The sequence below is a fragment of the Lipophrys pholis genome, assembly GCF_963383615.2.
Source record: "Lipophrys pholis genome assembly, chromosome: 10".
In the NCBI taxonomy this organism is placed as follows: domain Eukaryota; kingdom Metazoa; phylum Chordata; class Actinopteri; order Blenniiformes; family Blenniidae; genus Lipophrys; species Lipophrys pholis.
In genome coordinates this window covers 20,880,454-20,899,351 of record NC_137640.1, presented here as the reverse complement: position 1 = coordinate 20,899,351, position 18,898 = coordinate 20,880,454, and the positions used below count along the sequence as shown (strand labels likewise).

Here is an 18,898-nt window from a genome sequence, read left to right as displayed (position 1 = left end):
CTCCTCTTAGTTTAGGATCCAGTTTGAGGGATTGGATTTTACTATTTGAATATTTTGTATTTATTTGTGTCGTTTTGGACGAGTGACTGAAGTCCAGGTCATCCTCCTGGATCAATAACATCGATAACCTCCAGTCTTCTTCTTAGTTCAGCCGCCACTTATCATGAGGGGAAGGATGTGCAGTGAGAGTTTAGAGGTAATAGTGGGAGCTTCACTTTGGATGTGTGAGGATTGATAATCCTGCTTCACGGATTTCTAAAGACATTTTTGTTATGTGAGGAGTAGGAGTTAATTATTTTCAACTTTTTTAGATGGGATGTGTCATTTCATTGTTTTACCATTTTAAATGTCCTTTTTTCCCCTTTATTTGTATGTTCTCATTAAAGTTTCATTCATTCATCTGCTGCTGAAATAGGGCTAACTTTCAAAGGGTGACAGGCCGACCAGGAAGAGGAGGGAAAGTGGAGATCCACATAAGATCAATGACTTTAATGAAGAAAGAGAGAAAAAAAAACCAACCCAACACATTCAGGAGTCAGCTCTTCGTCTATATGTTTTGGAAGTTCTTAGGAATAACAGGTATGTTGTACATGTATGCTCGTATACAGACAAGGTAATATAAGACGGGCTAAAATGATCTAAGGATACAAAGAACAGCATGTACAAAAGCTTAATTAATAATTCAAGTACCAGTCACTTTATACTTCAGTCCTCTGGAGAATTCAAGAGCTTCTGTACAAAATGTACAAGAGTCGCGTCGGTGAACGTTTTCCTCAATCGTCAACACGGCCGGCTGACAGAACGGGTCGGAGAGCAGAACGCAGCAGAACGCAGCAGAACTCATTTCTGACAGGAAATAAAAGAAGCCGATGAAGTCCAGACGTGGTGACGGTTCCAGGTTCTAATCTCCTGGCGTCGCACCTCTTCCCTTTCTGAAGGTGATCCCAGGTGTCCCCCCGGTACAGCCCGGAGGGCGGGTCAGAGAGGAAAGGTCACCTCCCACAAAGGGGAACCATGGAACCTCCACACAGGAAGTCCTGCTATTAAACCAGGACATCACCTGCAGAGCTCGCTCTCCCGACGCGCTGCTCCAGCATGAAGTGAACTCACTTCACACACAAACCATTCAGAGAAAATAGTTTATTGGTTTTATTTTAAACATTTTCCAATCTTTTTTTTTTTCTTTCTTTTAAATCTGATTTAATGATCCAGCTGCTTTTTCTTTCTGGTCTTTTTTCATTCACTTCTTTTTTTTTATTGTCTCTTTTTAATTAATCCTGTAAACCTTAAAACAAAACAAAAAAAACAACATGTTTTAACAACAACTAAACAAAAATCACTTAAAAGAACAAAGCAGCTGATCAGGATGAGGCGAAGCAGCACCTCCCATCAAGCTTTTTCTGAGCGTTGCAGCGCTGCAGCGAGGAAACAAGTCAGGACACTCGGAACATCACGACCCATTGATGGGAAAACGTCAGACGAGCTGACTCGGCCTTTTCTCCCTCGAGCTGGAGAGGATTCCATCCCCGCTGGGAGCCGAGACGGGATGGAGCGGGTGGAGGAGGAGGATGGATGGATGGATGGATGGATTTCTCTCTTTCTTTTGCATTTCCAGTCAAATAAGCAGCGTTCATTTCAATTCTGCAACCACAGCAGGAATAAAGACGAGCTTTTCCTCAGCGTCAGACGGCGCCGTTAAACCAGGTCCAGATTACAACCTGAGACGTTTGTAATAGTACGGACCGAACGCAATAAAGTTCATCACAACCTTAAAAATGATCTAATGGGAAAGTTTGAACGGAGTAATCAAAATGAGATATAAAAGGACAGCGCTGAAGAACTGCTGCAGGACGAACAGGACAGAATCTACAAGGATCAGGGAAACAAAACAACAAACATTTAAAAAAATCTATTCAAATCAACTACTGTTTTAAGATTACAGACACGCTTATAACTGGTGTGTTCTGCAACGACTGTACAAAGTTCAACACGTCAAAGTCGCCATGGAAGCTGGTCAACGTCAGTGGACACTTAAGACAACGTGAGTGTGTGCTACCAAAGTAAAAGCAGCCTGCCGAGGGATCGGCGACGCAAAACTTAAAAGGCAAGAAAAGACGCCGACGCTCGTAAAGAAAGTCTTAATAAAAATTGAAATGGGAGTATTTTATCATGCATTCGCCTTGTTCCGGCACACTTCTCATATCAAATTAAAAAAAATAAAATAAAAAGAAGAAGTTGGACATTTCCTAATGTAACTGGGTCAGAATCACCGCGGACATCCGGACCGAGTTCATTCATCATTTGATTTTGAAAATCTTTGTCGAAGGCTTTAACACTGTACCATTAACTGACTACAACGGTTCCTACAGGGGAAGCACAATTTTTTAAAAAAATGAAAAAGTGATGTCTCCGTTCACACAAACCTCGCCGCCTTCAGCCGAAGCTGCGAGGGGGAACCTTTCCAGGCGAGCGGGGCCGCGGTAACGGCAGCAGATGTTCCTGATTGATGTTGGAGGGGAAAAGGGACGTCACTTCCAGAAATCTGGCTGGGTTTGTTTTGGTTTTTTTTTTTGTTTGGTTGCGAGTTGCTCTGCCTGCTCAGCGAACGGGCGTCTCGTGTGTGTGTGTGTGTGTGTGTGACGTGTCAGGGCCGCGGCAGGTCGTACTGCTGGTAGCGGTTCAGCTTGTCCGGGTCGTTGGAGGCCATGTGGGTGAAGTCCTGGAAAATGTCCTGGTAGGTTTCATCTCCTGCAACAACAACAGAGACACGAGACATGAGCCACTTATAAAGAGAGCGGCAAACAAAGAATGCCCCTCGACAATTACGACTACAACAAATAAATAAATCTATTTTTGTATGTTTATGAATCACTGGACAACTTTAAGACTTTTAGATGTTAAAAGATCGAAGAAGGTAGAATTAACAGTTCCTGCTTTATCTTCTCAGATTATGTTTATCTGAAGAACACATCCTGGATTAAAAGGCAAGTAGGTGGTAATCTGATTCCCTCTCGGCGGTTCACTGTAACGCAGAGCAGCAAAGTAAAGCAGAGCGACGGAGAGTTCATGGAGCTGGGAAGTTGGAAAGTTACCAGTTTAGAGGTTTCCACTTTCCAGTTGGGAGGAGCGTATAATCCACAAGCATGTCGGGAAACTTTCATTTTGAACATTTCCTGGGATGAATGCAGGGCTTTGTCGTCACCTGCAGCGTTTATCCAATCTATTACAAAGTGGTGAAGATGTACTAGTTCTCCTGTTGATGGACGGAGAGCATCACCCTCAGTGTGTTACCGTGGATTAAAACTCTCACCCTCTTCTCAAACACCACAGTAACTTCATAAACAAAGGCGACGCTGCGACGCAGCTTTATGTAATATTAACATATAAATGGTTTAACAAAACGTGTGTGTGCTTACTAACTAACTCTGCCTCGTGGAAAAACTATTTTCTTGGGAGTTGTAGGTTTCCCACTTCCCACTAAACACACCACCGCCTGCTGGGGCGAGCGGAGCAGAATGAAGCATGCGCTGGGTTTGAGCAGTGAGAGTGTCTTCGGTGGAAACAAGGGAAGAAAAGAAAGGTTTGGTCATACCTGTTAGCGGCGTCGGCGCGGCTCGAGATATGAAACAGAACAAGGCAAGAGGGAGAAAATATGGAAGCAAAGAGGCAAACGTGTTCAAGTAAACAGCCAGAATGACGCTCAACAGCAACTGGAGAAAAGAAAAAAGCCCACACACACAGACAGACACACACACACAGGTTGCGGTTTTTTGTTTGTTTGTCAACAACTGTATTGCGTTTAAAGTGCAGGAGTTTATGTACAGAAATACAGTTGTGTTGGCCTCAGCACCCCGAAGAAAACAAGAGAGAACAGAAGAAAGGCACAAACTCTGGGGGAGGAGAGTGAGAACACGAAAAGCAAAATACAGAAAATCGACGTGGAGAGGAGCGGAAGAGAAAAGAAGACGAGGAGCTTCGTCTCATCGAAGCAGTGCTTTTTCCACCTCGGAGTGTTCGACATAAAAACGTCTCTTTTTTTCTGGGTTTTAACACAGAAACTCAAAACATTTGTGAGAACCATTAAAAGAAGATTCAGGGTGTTTTTAAAAAATATATATTCTTGTCTTGTGAAGCTTGGAACGACTTCTCCGCTCTTCTTCCGCCCTCCTAATCCCCCGAAGAACAGATTAAAACCAGTCCTATCACTCATCGGCTGTTTTGGAGGTGCGGATGAAGAGGCTCGGGGCTCTCCAACAGGACGGAGACGACACGGGTGTTATGCAGAGTTCTGTATGGCTGCCAAGAAGTGCCAAGAAGTGCAGCCCCTTGGCAGTGATGTGCGCTTTGGAAAACGCCAGATTATATTCATGAATGTAATCTGGCAATCAAAGAATTTAGACTGATGATTTCAAAGGAGTCTGGGATAGTCGTTACCTAAAATGTTGAAAAACGTTCAGATTCCAAACGATCTAAAAAAACTGGTACCCTTTTTAAAATCATTAAAATACAAACAGTAAATTAAGATGTTTCGAGTTTATCAAAATAATGTGGCTCTTTGGCTCAAACATCTAATTAATGCTTTATTTCTTCTCACACTTTGGAGTCAAACGGTGCTCCATGTACATCCGTTTGACTTAATGAGTCAATGTTTGGTTTGATCATGGCTCCACTGAAAACACTCCGACAAACAAAGTGAAGCTGAACTCTGCGTAACACCGGGGAGGATCGTTCACCGACTGGAAGCACAGATTTCCCTCTTCGGCTCAAACCTCCTTTTGTTTCTCCAACGACTTTTGGAGGTAACAACAGCCGGCAGAAGTTCTCAAATCAATTCCTATAAATGATCATTTCACATAGAAAAATAAACAAATACTTCTAATCCATCAGGTCCAAAATATTTCAGAATTCTTGAAAAGCAGAAAAGACCACAGGTGTGGTTCCACCTTCAAAATAAAAGCCATCAGGCTTGCAACAGTCACTTCCTACAGCAGCACGTAGCCCCTCAGTTCATCCACCCAAAGATTCAACACTTCTGAACTCAGTACAGCGCCCTCTCCTGGCCAACATGCCTAAATGCACAAAAAAAACCCAACAACCTTTAATCCACATTCTGACACAAAGTCCTCACAAAGGAACTCCTCCTCATCTACTCTAAAGGACTCAAACAATCACAATCACAACCAGAAACCCCTACTTGTTGAATACCGAGCTCTTCTAAGCGTCACTTCCTTCTCCGCAGGCGACAGGAAGCTCTGCTTGGTCAAAGTGCGTCGGCGCCCCCAGAATATTCGGGGCACATTTCAATCATTCACTCGCCATCAACCAAACTGAGACGAGCCTCACACTCCGATGGCTCCACATTCCGTCTGGATAGCTTTTTTTTTTTTAATTACAAAGCTTCTATTTGATTACGAGAGATATCAACTAGAACTAGCAGGTGAATAAAAGCTATACATAGATATACGTAGATTATTTTCTAAGCTATTGCACGTGCTGCTTGACGATCAACCATCTTCGGATGGTTTGTCTACAACAAAGGAAAAATATCCCCCCCGACATTCGTGACGATCAATGCGACGGCACCGAGACGCCCTTCTCTTACAATTCTGGATTTCAATGCCGAGTCGACTAAACGCCGAAACAGCACTTTCCAAAGCAGGAGTAAATATCACACAATCACTAGAGAAAAGCAGTCGACATAAAGTCCCGGTGGCACCAGACTCTCCGTCAACTCCCCTTTGTCTGACAGGACCGTGAAGAAATAAAGGTTTCCACGTCATTTACAACATGTACAGCAAAAATACGGATCATAGAACTTCTGGATGTTTATATTTTGAATAAACTGCACTAAAATATACTTTTTTTTTCTCTTTTCTTTGTTCAGGCATGTAACAACATCACAATGCATCATGTTTTCAAACGGCAAACAATTCGGACACGTAAACAGGCTTCGACAGCGGTTAAGACTTCAAATAAAAATAAAAACAATCCACGGGACAAAGATACAGGAGTTTGCATCACCGGTTACAGGAATGTGCAGAAACGTCTTCCGACAGCTCCCCGTGACGGAGAATCTTTTTACAGACACACGGCACGTCTCTCCAGACCGCTCAGGTCATCATAGAAAACATCATTCATGTCATAATTATTGCCACAAACGGGTGAAAATCATTTTGAGGTCACTGGATAGTATTGGTGGCAGTTTGAAGATTTCCCCCCCCCCCGTTTTTCTTTGCACTGATATTTGTGAGCCGAGAAATCGGCGCACGATATATTCAAACCACAAACCCAGCTGATACAGACTTTCAAGTAAAAAGTGACTTGAGAATTGTGCTCTTGAATAATTTGACAGGCGTAACAGTCACTTAAAGGAAAAGCTTGGACGCTTCACTGTGGAGCACACTGGCTCTGCAGTGTCACCCGGAGTTAATGGCTTTGACCCAGCAGGAGCTGGAAGTACTTACAGTCGGACGCAGGAGAGCTGGGCTCAGTTTACTCCCTCTCGCCGTCGCGGTCGGAGGATCAGATTCCACTAAGACGCGGCTCGCTTTAAAAGGTGTAATGAAACGGCCAGACATGCTTAAAGTCAACCGAACCCGACTCTGGAACCTGAGCGTTATGCCTCCTAAGTCTGTCGTTTTCCTCGTCGCCCCCTTGTTTTGAAGAGAGTTATTCAGTTTCGTCCAGCTGCAGGCTAATAAACTCCTGCATGCACTTCCTGTACTGCATCTCGGTGGGGCTGTTGGTGTTATATTGACCTGACTGGCTGTAGGGCCCCTCCGCCTCCCGCATCTCCTCGTTCATCTTGGCCAGTCGCAGCCTGCGGGACACACCGACAAACAACCCATGAGAGACGGACCTCACACTGTCCCAGAACGGTTTGTGGACATTATATCAACCTACAATATTATGGCGCCTCGAAAACGACTGAAACTTTTCCTCAAGTTTGATTCAAAAAAGTGAAACTTTTCCATCATTTCAATTTACACCAAAAATATTTCAAGCCTTTTTTTTTTTTAAATCTTTAGAATTCTACATCAGAAGCGGTGGGACTTAACAATACGGTACTTTAGAATATTAGAATTTTTCCATAAGATCACATTTTATATTAATCAGAGGTTGTTATCATATTTAAAATTTAACAAATGCTTGGAAATTTTTAGGTACAAAAAGTATAGAAGAAACCTTTGTTCAATGTTATTATTTGAGACAATCAATGAGCATATTTTTATGTAGTGAGCCTATTTTCTTTTCTATACCACACATTAAGAGGTAGATGACCCTTGAACACCTCACATCTTTGTGCTAAATGAGATGGTGAGTGACAAAACAAAGAAAAAGACACTGATTTCAACCACAGGTTGAAATGTTGTGCTGCTTCCAGTAGTCTTTTATGCCGGCAAATATTTAAGGGAGCATTTTTTTCATTATGGCATGTAATCTTATATTCCCAAAGAGGTTATGCCACTATTACATCCACATTGTCAAACTTTGGCGGAGTTGTATTCAAAGATGACTGCAGCCATGAACAGATCAGACACAAGAGAATCAGATAAGCAGTTGTTTTTACTCCTTTAGATAATTGATTAGCTTTTAATGAGATTTCAAATTGTACAATTATAACCACAATCCTCCAAGGAGTGGAAGCATTTGATTAAGGGATTTTAGAAACGTCTGTTGCAATACATACATCATGAAAGTCTCTAACCCTGTCTGTTTCCATCTATTGGCCCGAAGATTTCATTGTGAAAAATGTATTGTATTATAGAACGGAAATGGAGTAGATGATTATGTGCGACGCATATTTAAAGGATAACTAATAATCAATACTTTATTAGCTGTATACCAGAGCTCATAAACACGATCTTAAAAGCTCCTGAAAAAGCCTGAGAAGAAGCAATCGCCACACTTACAATGTGACGATGTCGGCATTGGCAGCCTCCACTGCGATGCTCAGCGGTGTTTTCTCATCGATGTCTGCAGCATTTTGATTGGCTCCTCGTTTCAAAAATAAGCACACTTGCCTGTAACAGAAACAAAACATTGGTCTTTGGACAATCTACATCGTAGCTCTCGGTACAACAATGGAGGGAGAGGAGAAAACCAACCCTGTGTGTCCCAGCATGGTGGCGTGGTGGAGCGGGCCTCGGCCCTGAGTGTCCTGCTGGTTCACATTCGCTGCGTTTTGGAGCAGAAACTCGCAGGTGACCAGCGAACCCTGAAACAGACCAATTATCAATCCCATCCACGTCATTCATGAGAAAAGTAGACACTGTTGACTGTAATATCTCTAATCAAACTTGGTCCAGTTTCTCCATTTCATACCGAAGTCAACATCATATTTGTCTTAGTCTTTTACACAATCCTGTCAGTGAATGAGACCAAAATGGTTTCCTGCCGCCATACTGACCCCCTGCACCGCCATAATGAGCGGCGTCCTCTTATCTTCCTCCGTGTTGACCCAGTTGACCTCAGCTCCGTGCGCCAGCGCCTCAGCCATGTCGGGCAGACTGCGGGCGCACGACGCCCAGTAGAGCTGCAGACCCTGGCTGTACTCTTTGGGCTCATAGAAAACGACCTCCTTGCAGGGCGATGGCGGAGGAAGCGTGGCAGGCATGGCCATGGGAGGGGGCTCTGCAGCTTCTGAGTTAGGAGAAAACAGATTTAAACATAAAGTTAATATTTTCCACAAATTAGACCTTTACAGATGGCAAGAATCTGGTTTGAGTGAATGCGAGTAATAATATGCACTTCTGTTTCAAACCTTAGTCAATTTTTCACAATAAATTAAGCTAAAAGAAAATGGAATCGAATCACCCATCTAAAGAATAATCATTCATTTATTTTGTGATCTATGCCACGTATTTTACATCCCAAAACGTTATAAGTATTTCTATATTAAAATCAAACCTTTTCTCTTTTTCTAACACAATCCCAAATGTCCAATATAAATGCATATGCTGCCTGCCTGTTATAGGTCAAACCTGTAACATGTCCTCTCCACTTATAAACATTATTTTCCAAGAAATACCTTTTATATCATCTTCCAAATTTATCGGACTAAATTCATTAAATTTCACTGTCTCCACATACTGCAATATAACATGATGTATTGCACCAATAAAATGCAGAGCAGACATGTTTGTAAAAGCGGATATGAGCTGATGGCAACTGACTCCGAGTGGAAGCAACTGTGAAACGAGCATAAATTAAATTAATAGAATGACGACACTGATTAATTACTCCTCCATGATTGCAGGACTGGATGGCGACTAGCAGACTTAATTTATTCGATTATTATTTCTGTGACGACAGTGTCCAGCATGTCATTCATTATCCCTCTGGTGCCTCTATTATATTTACATCGGGAACAGCGATTCCGGCAAAGGTCACGGCGTCTTACCTGCATCAGCCAGACTGTTGTTGGACGGAGTGTTGGCCAGCATCTCCCTGCTCCCATCAGCGCTGTTCTGAATGCCGCTGTCTGCACTTTTGACTGTAAAACCAGGAGTCTGCATCACTTTTGTGGCTTAGAAAAAGTCATGATTTGATATACTGAGTGTAAAGAAAATAAAAGGAACACCAGTTGACTGTTCTGATTGTGAAAAGTAGGACCAAAGTCTTAATGCATAACAACTGAGAGCCTCTTTCTGTGGGCCCATCGGGATCAACCTTTGGTTGTGTATTTTCTTTCCAGTCCGAGGTGCACCAAATGTTTATTTACTCTCAGCATGCAAACAAATACAGCAGCTGTCTTAAAACAACTGAAAGAAAAGTGGATGAGCGTCTTCTCTCCATCACCTCAAGTTCCACGTCCCTAATAACAAAACGTAACAAAAAAGATGGCACAGATACAAAAGTCCATAAACCAGACACCGACCAACACCATGAGAGGAGAGACAAAACCCAACCCTCAACCCAAAACATGGTCTCCTCTGTAGTGATGAGATGGCTTGTTAGGAAGAAATGAATGAGAAAGGATAAGAGGAGCGGATCAAGGGATATTAGTCGACAGCCACAAAGCAGTGGGTTTGAAGGACAGAGGGGACGGAAAGCAAGCGGAACACTAAGCTTTCGGTACTTACTGCTCCTGAGCTTGGAGGAGTTGTCAAAGTAGGAGAAGAGCGAATCAAGCTCATCGGGACAGAAGAGAGAGTCACGGCGGGCCTCCGCGCCGCCAGCAGCAGCTATGCAAGGGATGACGATGACGGGAGATGTTTTTGGGGATTAGAGGGCAAAGGGTGTCAATCGGGTGGTGAGGGAGGTTTCAGGGAAGGCGGTGATGCAGGGGAAGGCGTTAGTCCAGAAGCACAGAGCAGCCAGGGAGAGAGGCAGTGAAGAAAGATGTTGAAAAGGAGAGATGGAAAGGAAGGAAAAAGAAGGGATCAAGGTGAAAGCACAGAGAGTTAGACAACGGGCTTGGCTCACGCTGGTACAGACAGACTATGAGAAACAATGGGCAGCAAAGAGGGCTCAGACATATGACATTCACATGGAACATACAGTATGTCAGGAGATGCACACTTCTGCACTGTAGTCACATGAGGGCGGACAATCATTCACAATGTGGTGCAACAGTTGTGTTTCTGAAGATGTTTCTGTATAACAAATCCATATTTTCAAACTGTAGTATCTGTTCGTTATCTGGCTTCTCCTAACCAGACACTCACAATCTAGATCTCAAACTCAACTAACTCATCCTCAGGTTTTTTTAAGTTACTTCAATTGAGCTCCTGATGAAAGAGTTGGTATCTCCTGCATACAAATCCCAGACAACGGCTATGTCAACTCAGAAAGCAGGGGGCATACAAATAATGATCGCACACTATGACTGCATGTGTGTGAAATAAATGTGTTTTTTCTCAAATGCAATGATATTTTTGACCACCCAAGTCTCATCCAGTCAGATGCAATCCCAAAGGAGCACACAGGATTGTGTTATTGTTATCTTTACACGGTGAACAGGCCATTTTCCATGACAGGTGGCTGGTCAGTCGCTGGTACCTCATTGAAAAGTTGACCCCTGTGGTAGTACCAAAACCCACAATTAACTCTGAAACTGCCTCTCTAAGCCGACGTCCACCCATGTGCAGTACATTTCAGACAGGTAAATAGTGCATTGTTTGGTGTGGAGAAAAGTGTTCGACTGAACAAAGTGTATCTTTGTTTGTACCGACCTGACTGTCCAGAGGCATTAGAGCCAGGTCGCAGCTTTGGGGTGGGTGGAGGGGGCCTTGGAGGCAGGTGCTCGATGCTGCTGCTCAGTCTCTTCTCTTGTTTGCTCAGAGAAATCACTTTGTTACGAAGCTCCTCGTCCGACGGCCGGCGGACAAATCTGCGGTCCACATACTTGGCTTTGATATAGGCCTCCACCTCATGCCTGCAGATGAGTCCCCAAATATACCGTAGTTGTAAATTAGGTGAAAATGTGCTTTTTTCACACTTTGTGAATTGACAATTACACATTAGTTAAGAATTTGAATTCAATTTTTTTTTAATTGCACCAGGGCTATCAGGTAAGTCATGTTTGGTAAATAAAGATTTCACTGGATTTCAGTGTTCAGGAAATTTCTTTTAGTGTCTTTACATTGAATAAACAAAAAAAACTCTACAATACTACTATACAAACAACCAAAAATAAAAATGAAACTAGGTTTAATTTTGTTTTATTCTCCTTTCATACCTCGGGTCTCCTGGATTTGGTTTTTTGGCTCCCAGCTCCTCTCGCCGAGCTTCATAGATCTGGTTGATCACTTGGTTTCCCAGTTCGCACATCAACTGTGAGTTTAAGAAAGTAAAATTAGTGACACCTGCTGGACAATCAAACAGTCTCACGTGTGGCTCACTGGAGTTACACTTGTGAAATTGAAGATGAGTCTCGTGAGGAGGAATAACCTGAACAGTGCAGTAGATACTCGGTGGTGCCAGTTTCATGAGTGTCGTTCTCACTCACCTTCAGCAGTTCTGGCTCCCACGTATCCAGAGTCAAAGACCGGACCTTGGAGAAATGAACTCCCAAACTCCTGAAGACAGAGGAGAAGAGATAAAACTATCAATTCACTCAATAAACTAGTTTTGTGAAGCTTTAAAGACAATCACAACTGAGTGAGTGCAGTTAGTATTTAGGTCACAAGTTGGAAACTGAAATCTGCAAATTCAACAACCCGGCTGAATCTTGAAAATATTTAGTATGTGGAATGAGCGTAGTGTGTGGATAATTAGGTAGTGGTCAAACAGCTGTTTATTTCTTTACAGGCACAGCTTGAAAAAAAGTGATCCTAATAAAGACGGTGCTATCTTTATGGAGCATTTTGTTTAAATGTGCTGCACTTTAAGGTAATATGATGAGCAAACCTTATTTTACAAAGGTTTGCGCAGTAAATTTTAGTTGAGAAAGGTTTTTACAGAGAAGGTAAATCATATGATTATTTTAATTTAATGTCAAATTTCACAAAAAAAAAAAAAAAAAAAAGACGTTCTATTTTAAGGCTGCAGTGAGAAACACAGTCTGAATCGTCCTGATTGTCACAGGAAGGGAACTGACCTGAGCACTTTGATGAAGTTTATAACTGAGCTGCACTGTAATTAAATAATTCGACCTGGGAAGGTCACCACAGCCTCCCAAACAGATTGAGAGTTTACATTTCATAAATCCCTGAGGACGAACATTTTATACAAAGTGTTCACACCATGGCCCCGACGGAAAATGTTTTCCATACATGAGCAAACATTGATTTTTATTAATTCTTTGTAGTTTTCACAGAGCTGAAATGAACTCCGAATGAACCACATTCCTGCAAAAGAGGAAGGCGAACAAGTAAAAATAATCTCAAATGTTCACTGAGATTATTAGTTTCCTCTTTCTGGAATGAATCTTATTAAAATTTGTACTGCATTTAAATGTATGTACTGACTGCCTCCTTTATATTCATAGGTTCAGCTTTTGATTCCAATTCCAAGTGTGGACTTGTCCATCGCCACAATATCAAAAGTACATACGTTTCAGTTCCATACCTGTGGATACCTGAGCACTGAATACAGAGGGTGATGCCCAGATTGATGCTGGCCCAGCGGGGATCTGGCTGGCCACAGTCGCAGCAGCATGCATTGCCAGGGATGACCAGGACCTTCTGCAGGGCACTCTCTCCTTTCAGGGATCGCTCCTTCGGCTCCCCGCCAGAGTCCAGACTCCCCGTCGATGTGGACGACTTCCTGTCCAGCTTCTAACAAGAGAGGGGTGAAATGAACAGGCTCATTAAACAAACAAAAAAAAAAAGAAACCTGATCTTTGTGAGACCGGTAAGAGAAGCTTGACGTACGGGGAAAATATTAGGATCACCACATGAATATGAACATACACTAAAGAATATATTTATAAGAGTGGCCAGCAGTGTCATTTCTCTCCACTTTGTTCTGCCGAGAATATTTGCAAAAGTCACAAATTTATTATTTCTGAAGAAACAGGAAAGATTGTGTGAGTTTATAAATGTAGTGATTATAGTATATTAATACACAGCATTACATTAATTTATGTCAGCGTTAAGACACCCTTTCACTTGATATCACTGTGTTTGGTTTCTACCTCGCCGTCGTCTCCCTTGTCGCGGAAGGCTGTAGCGATGCTGTTCTGCACGGCTTTGATCCAGGCCTGCCGCAGCTTCTCGGAGTCTGCCTGCATCATACAGCTCCTGTGGGGGGGGGGGGGGGGGGGGGGGGGGGGGGTGTCAGTCAGTGTGTTTGTGTGCCTGAGCATGTGGTGGAAGGTGGAGCGGCGGTGCCTCCTTGTTAATATCATCCAGGCCTTATTAGACTGACGGAGGTGCAGTCATGTGACTGGGACTCACTTGGTGGGTGAAACCACTTCAAAACAGAAGCGGCGCTCTATGTCCTCGCAGTGTTTCACTGTACATAGCCTCAGGTCCTCCACCACCACGGTCGGGTTGTCCTACAGGAACAAAAAGAAAAAGATCAACTCCTTTCATACTGATGATCTCGTCTTTCTCAAACACAAATCACTCGAGCGCCAAAATGTAAAACAGAAACATCCGAGAACGTCTGATGAAGCAGATGTAGCCTTCATCAACTATCGTGTTCTATTTCACAACAGTGTGATTATCTGCAGGGTCACCATAGCTTTGTGTGGTCTTGCTGTAGTTCTACTATTTGTGTTGCGAATTTGGGATTTTTTGTCTTTTAGTTGTGTGTCTGTTATGGGTTTGCATCAGTGTTCTAGTTTGAGTCTTCATGTCTCAGCTTTTCTACTTGTGTTCTTATTTTTTTCAAATACAGTCTGTACTTCATTTGTCCTATAGTTTGTTTTTTGTTGGAATTTGTGTATTGGTAATGTGAACTTTAGTATTAATGTAATAGGGTTTTTTTGTATTTGTATTTCCATTGTTGCTTTAGAATCACAACACCCTTTTTTGAATGAAAGAATGAATGAATAAATGATAATGCTGCTAAAACTATGTTAAACCGCAACAGAAATAGGCGTGTATGCTTTTTTTTTTTTTCACAGAATGTTAATAAAATGTCAATATTTTAAAAATCTGAACAGCATTGCGGACTGTCGTGCCCTACAACAGTCTGGCTGCACATTATCAAACAAACACACACTGACGTGCAGCTCGACACTCAGCTGCGTTTTATTCAACAATAAATGACTGTTGGCAGTTTCTGTTCTGAAGCAAAGCTTCGGCATCCAGTTAAAAATACACGGAGGAATACTTGTGCTGGAAGTCCAACATGCATACTTGATTGTGGTCGGCGTACAGAGAGTCACTTGACAAACCTTGAATTTCTTCTGGTAAACTAGCTGATTGTTCTGGATGGAGAACCAACGCCTGCAAGGAGATTGTACATTTATTAGAGGGATAACCACGAAAACAAAAAACAAATCACATGCAACTTCAAGAAATCAATAAAGATGTTTTAATTAGGTGCAGTCAATGTTTCCTGGTCAACAAAAGGAAAATTGCCTGTTTCGAGCCTCAACAGTTGAGTTTATTTTGAAACATTTCCTGATGGCTCAGTCTACAACTGAATTCAGTTTGCCCTTTTGTGTAAATTGGAATTTATGTATCAAAAAGATAACTAAAGTTTGGATGATTTCTTCAAAGAAAAACATTTGGCAGCAGCTGAAGGGGCAGATAACAGACAACTGCTCATTGGTACTTTAACGGATTGTCTCTCTTTTCTTTTTTGTTGCCCAATTTTCAGGAAGAAACAATATTTTAATTAGTTTACTGAAATAACTGCAAATATTAGTATTTAGACTACTATTCACTTTACTTGGGAGTCCACTAAAACATGCACTAGGAAGAACTGGAAAAATTTGAATTAGACTGAAAGATAAGCATAAAATGCTTTAATTTTAAACATGGACTAAAAGGGCAAGTCATTGCAATCAATTCACCAAAATGTGTGATAATAAGACAACCACAAAGGAGAGAGGATGAAAATTTGCTGAGAAATATATGTCAGTTTGTACAGTACGGTTACAATCACTAAAATAATGACTTCAATCACATGTTTTAAAGTAAAACCTGATACACGCGACAAAAAAAAACCCAAAACAGAGTGAATGTTCATCCTGTTAAACAAACAATCAGCTCAATAAAGGTACAGAGTGAGTTTATCATACCTATTCCATGTCTTGAAGGCATTGCTGGCCCTCTTGAACAGATACCCCTCCATAGCGATACCATTGTCTGCATCCACGTTGTACTCCAGCTTGGTGTCGTCATTTGTAAAATCCTGAAAACAGAACCGAGAAAAGAAGCGATCAAACACTGGCAGTGCTGAATATAATTTTTGTTTTTGCTTTTCAATGAGTGACTCGGCATTTTTGTTGATTGTGATTATCACAGTAGTGAACTTGGTGACCTTGGGCAAGGCAGCAGTTTAGAGCCGCAGCTCATCAGAACAATAAAATGCAATCCTAACAATGTAACCTCACAAAATAATACTTTTGTAACCAATACTTAGCACGCAAATACTCTGTAGTCACTTCAAAATGTACAGTTTGTTGTGGCCATTAATTTGCATATATGAGACAGAGATTATAAAGAACAAATCCTAAAAGGAGGAGCCCATCCCAAAACTCGAGACTCAAACACACAAATATAGATCAATTGAAAACGTTATTAAAGCATAACTCAAATGCAACCTGACATCATTGAAGCTGTGAAGTCTGAATATCTGGCAATCTTTCTTTTTGAAAATACATTTAAAAGGAGATTTACATAACGTGTCAGGCATGACAAAGCAAAACTACAAAAACGGTTCTTACACATTTGCAATACGACAAAGAAAGTGAACCACCAAGTGATTTACTTGTGGCTCAGCGTTTAAAATGAGGAATTCTGCCGAAAAATAACCGTCTTTCATTGCATGCTTTGTAATGTATGCATTTAGTGAGTTAGTTGTCGTTCCCCAATGGAGAAAAGCATTATGGTGAGCCGTCATGCATCCTTTCTCTCACTGTAACTCAATCTGATATGTTGTCATGGGACGTCCCGGTCGTCATTCCACCTTTAACTACCTGAGCTGCTGCCACACTCTACCGACACCCTCCTCTGTGTGCGGAGTCAATTTACACATGGTGTCACCATCTCCACAGCCAACTACAGCTCCGGATATCAACATCTATGACACTAGTGAGCCAAGAAGTCATCTTTTCTGCTGTTCTTCTTCTAGAAACATCCGGAGTATTTTTTTGTACGTTTTTACGGAAGAAGAAGTTACATTATTAATCATCACCTTCTTCTGTAGTTACTTGGAAGTTGGTGGACGACAATATACTAAATATACACATTAAAAAAAAGGCTCAGTGACAAAAATGTGTCGGTGTTGATAATTCAGGCCGATTACAAATGAGCTCAGTGATTCAACACGGGGTGACGATGACGACTCGTTTAGTTTGTGGAAAGCGACCAAATACCAGGATATGAAATGTGCCCGTTTCCCCTAAAAGGACAAACACATAAGAATCTTTTTAGTTTTAATAAACAGGACTAATTAAACTATTTCAGTTCATTGAAAGTTTGATTGAAATGATCTTTTATAAAATTGCGCAAAGCCACAATGTATTTTGTCCCTTGTACACCAGCTATAGCATTACATATTAAAAACACTTACTTTACATTTCTTAAAACTCTCGCCAGATTTGGAGAATGTACAAATGTTTGAGGTGGGATTAAAATCATGCTTTACTTAAATTATTTACATCTCGAGGTGTGTATTTACATTTAGTGGAATACAGTTGGCTGTGCATGCATGACCCCTCTTAATGCCACAAATTTATCAATGTAACCCGAGGAAAAGCTTACGACGTGAAGCCCCTTCATCCTGTGGTCCTGCCGTGTGTGGAAGTGCATATGAGAGCACACACAATTTTCCAGTATGACATACGGCAGGACAAGTCAGGTTATTTTAGATACACAGGGGGGAACAAAATGTGTCTGTATTAAGTTTCTAAACAGGAAGATAATGGAAAGCACCGGTCCCGGCTTTACCTACTCACCCTTTCCCAGAGGAGGAACAGAAATAGCTTCTGCAAATCACAGAGCTTTGAACACTACCCCTAAAACTGTGGCGGATGGAGCGATAAAACCCTTAATTTAGTTAAGACCAGGGAGGATACGACAGTGGCAACTTGATGTGTGTATTCACTCGCACTGAAATTGCCATAAACAATCCCAAAAGTCCAAGAATAAGGCCAAACATTGACATACAGATCAGCACGGGCTCTCATGCAAAAAGCCTCTCAGGTTCTCTAGTTTCAGTTACGGGTTGTGACCGTGTGGGGCTTAGCCAAGTGTTTCCAACACTGTGACAGAGACTTCAATACAAGCAGCAGTCACAATATAAAACCACATGGCTGTCAGTCTCAGTTACAGAGACGCAAGGACTTCACACAGACATTTAGGAATCTGTTACTCAAAACGTACAACAGTGACACAACGAACTGCAAATAAACTACACACCGACAGCAAAACCAGCAAAAAGGGCTCACTGTATCAAACACTGACCACGAGAGCAAGGCATCAGAATGAAACATGCTGCACTATCTGCACACGTCAACGCAAATGCAGGCGTTAAAGCTCAAGATGACAACACGAACAAAAGGTGCAAATATCTTCACAACCACTGCAATGCAGCTTTGTTAGCATGTGCAGGACAGATGAAGAACCGGGGCAGAAGGTCGGGTAACGATACGGAAGCCACATGGAAATCGATGCATTGACTCTACGTACGGAGGATGACCTCCAAGCGCAAAAGTTGCGGCAGTCTGGTAATTTCTCGAACTCTGTCACCTCCTAAAATATCACACAAAGCAAGAGGACAAGACACAGAGAAAGAAAAAAAAATGCATTTCCTTACACTATTAAAAAGGAATTGATTTGTGAAAGGCAAAAATTTAAATAATAATAAAAAAAAAAAAACTCTAGCAAAATAAGCAAAAACAAAAAAACAGCAAAACAATGTAGCCCCAGGCAGAGAGGCACTGTCACATGCATGAGCACAAACAAACAATCCAAATCCCGATGCACTCACCAGGATCCAGACATAGTGAAAACGACTGAATATCTTCATTTTTTCACTGTTTTTTGCAGGCAAGTCTGTTCACACGCGCGTGTCAGTTTTCCTGTAAGGCTGACAGTTTGTTTCTAACTCCATGTCCGTATGCAGAGCATCTCTAAAGTCACTTGCAGCAGTGTGGCCCGTCTCCTCCACAAACACTGAGCCCCTCCCCCCTCCTGCAGGTCCGGGTCCCTCAAAAGATGTCACATTGTCTGGAGCCTCGTGCGATTAGCGAAGGTCACTTCTGTGTGTGTGTTTGAATAATCAAGCGGCTCGTACGAAGGAGCTCTGGCATCAAACATTTATGCCAACT

At 42.0% G+C, this 18,898-nt stretch overlaps 1 protein-coding gene across 2 annotated transcripts in view; it reads right to left on the bottom strand.

The window, feature by feature from the left end:
- Positions 1-475: 475 nt before the first annotated feature.
- Positions 476-18,898, bottom strand: part of LOC308115845 (arf-GAP with coiled-coil, ANK repeat and PH domain-containing protein 2-like) — a 54,123-nt gene continuing 35,700 nt past the window's right edge. Inside the window, exons 10-24 of one of the 2 annotated variants that reach the window (XM_080473655.1) lie at positions 15,644-15,756; positions 14,792-14,843; positions 13,845-13,945; positions 13,583-13,688; positions 13,015-13,223; positions 11,954-12,023; positions 11,684-11,778; positions 11,178-11,380; positions 10,086-10,187; positions 9,404-9,496; positions 8,411-8,643; positions 8,109-8,218; positions 7,914-8,024; positions 6,759-6,820; positions 476-2,748 (exon numbers count right to left, since the gene is read on the bottom strand). In XM_080473655.1, the coding sequence (XP_080329781.1) occupies positions 2,645-2,748; positions 6,759-6,820; positions 7,914-8,024; positions 8,109-8,218; positions 8,411-8,643; positions 9,404-9,496; positions 10,086-10,187; positions 11,178-11,380; positions 11,684-11,778; positions 11,954-12,023; positions 13,015-13,223; positions 13,583-13,688; positions 13,845-13,945; positions 14,792-14,843; positions 15,644-15,756 (1,764 nt within the window). In that variant the 3' untranslated portion in view covers positions 476-2,644. The remainder of the gene's footprint in view (positions 2,749-6,758; positions 6,821-7,913; positions 8,025-8,108; positions 8,219-8,410; positions 8,644-9,403; positions 9,497-10,085; positions 10,188-11,177; positions 11,381-11,683; positions 11,779-11,953; positions 12,024-13,014; positions 13,224-13,582; positions 13,689-13,844; positions 13,946-14,791; positions 14,844-15,643; positions 15,757-18,898) is intronic. The other variant, XM_080473656.1, reaches the window with a different exon arrangement.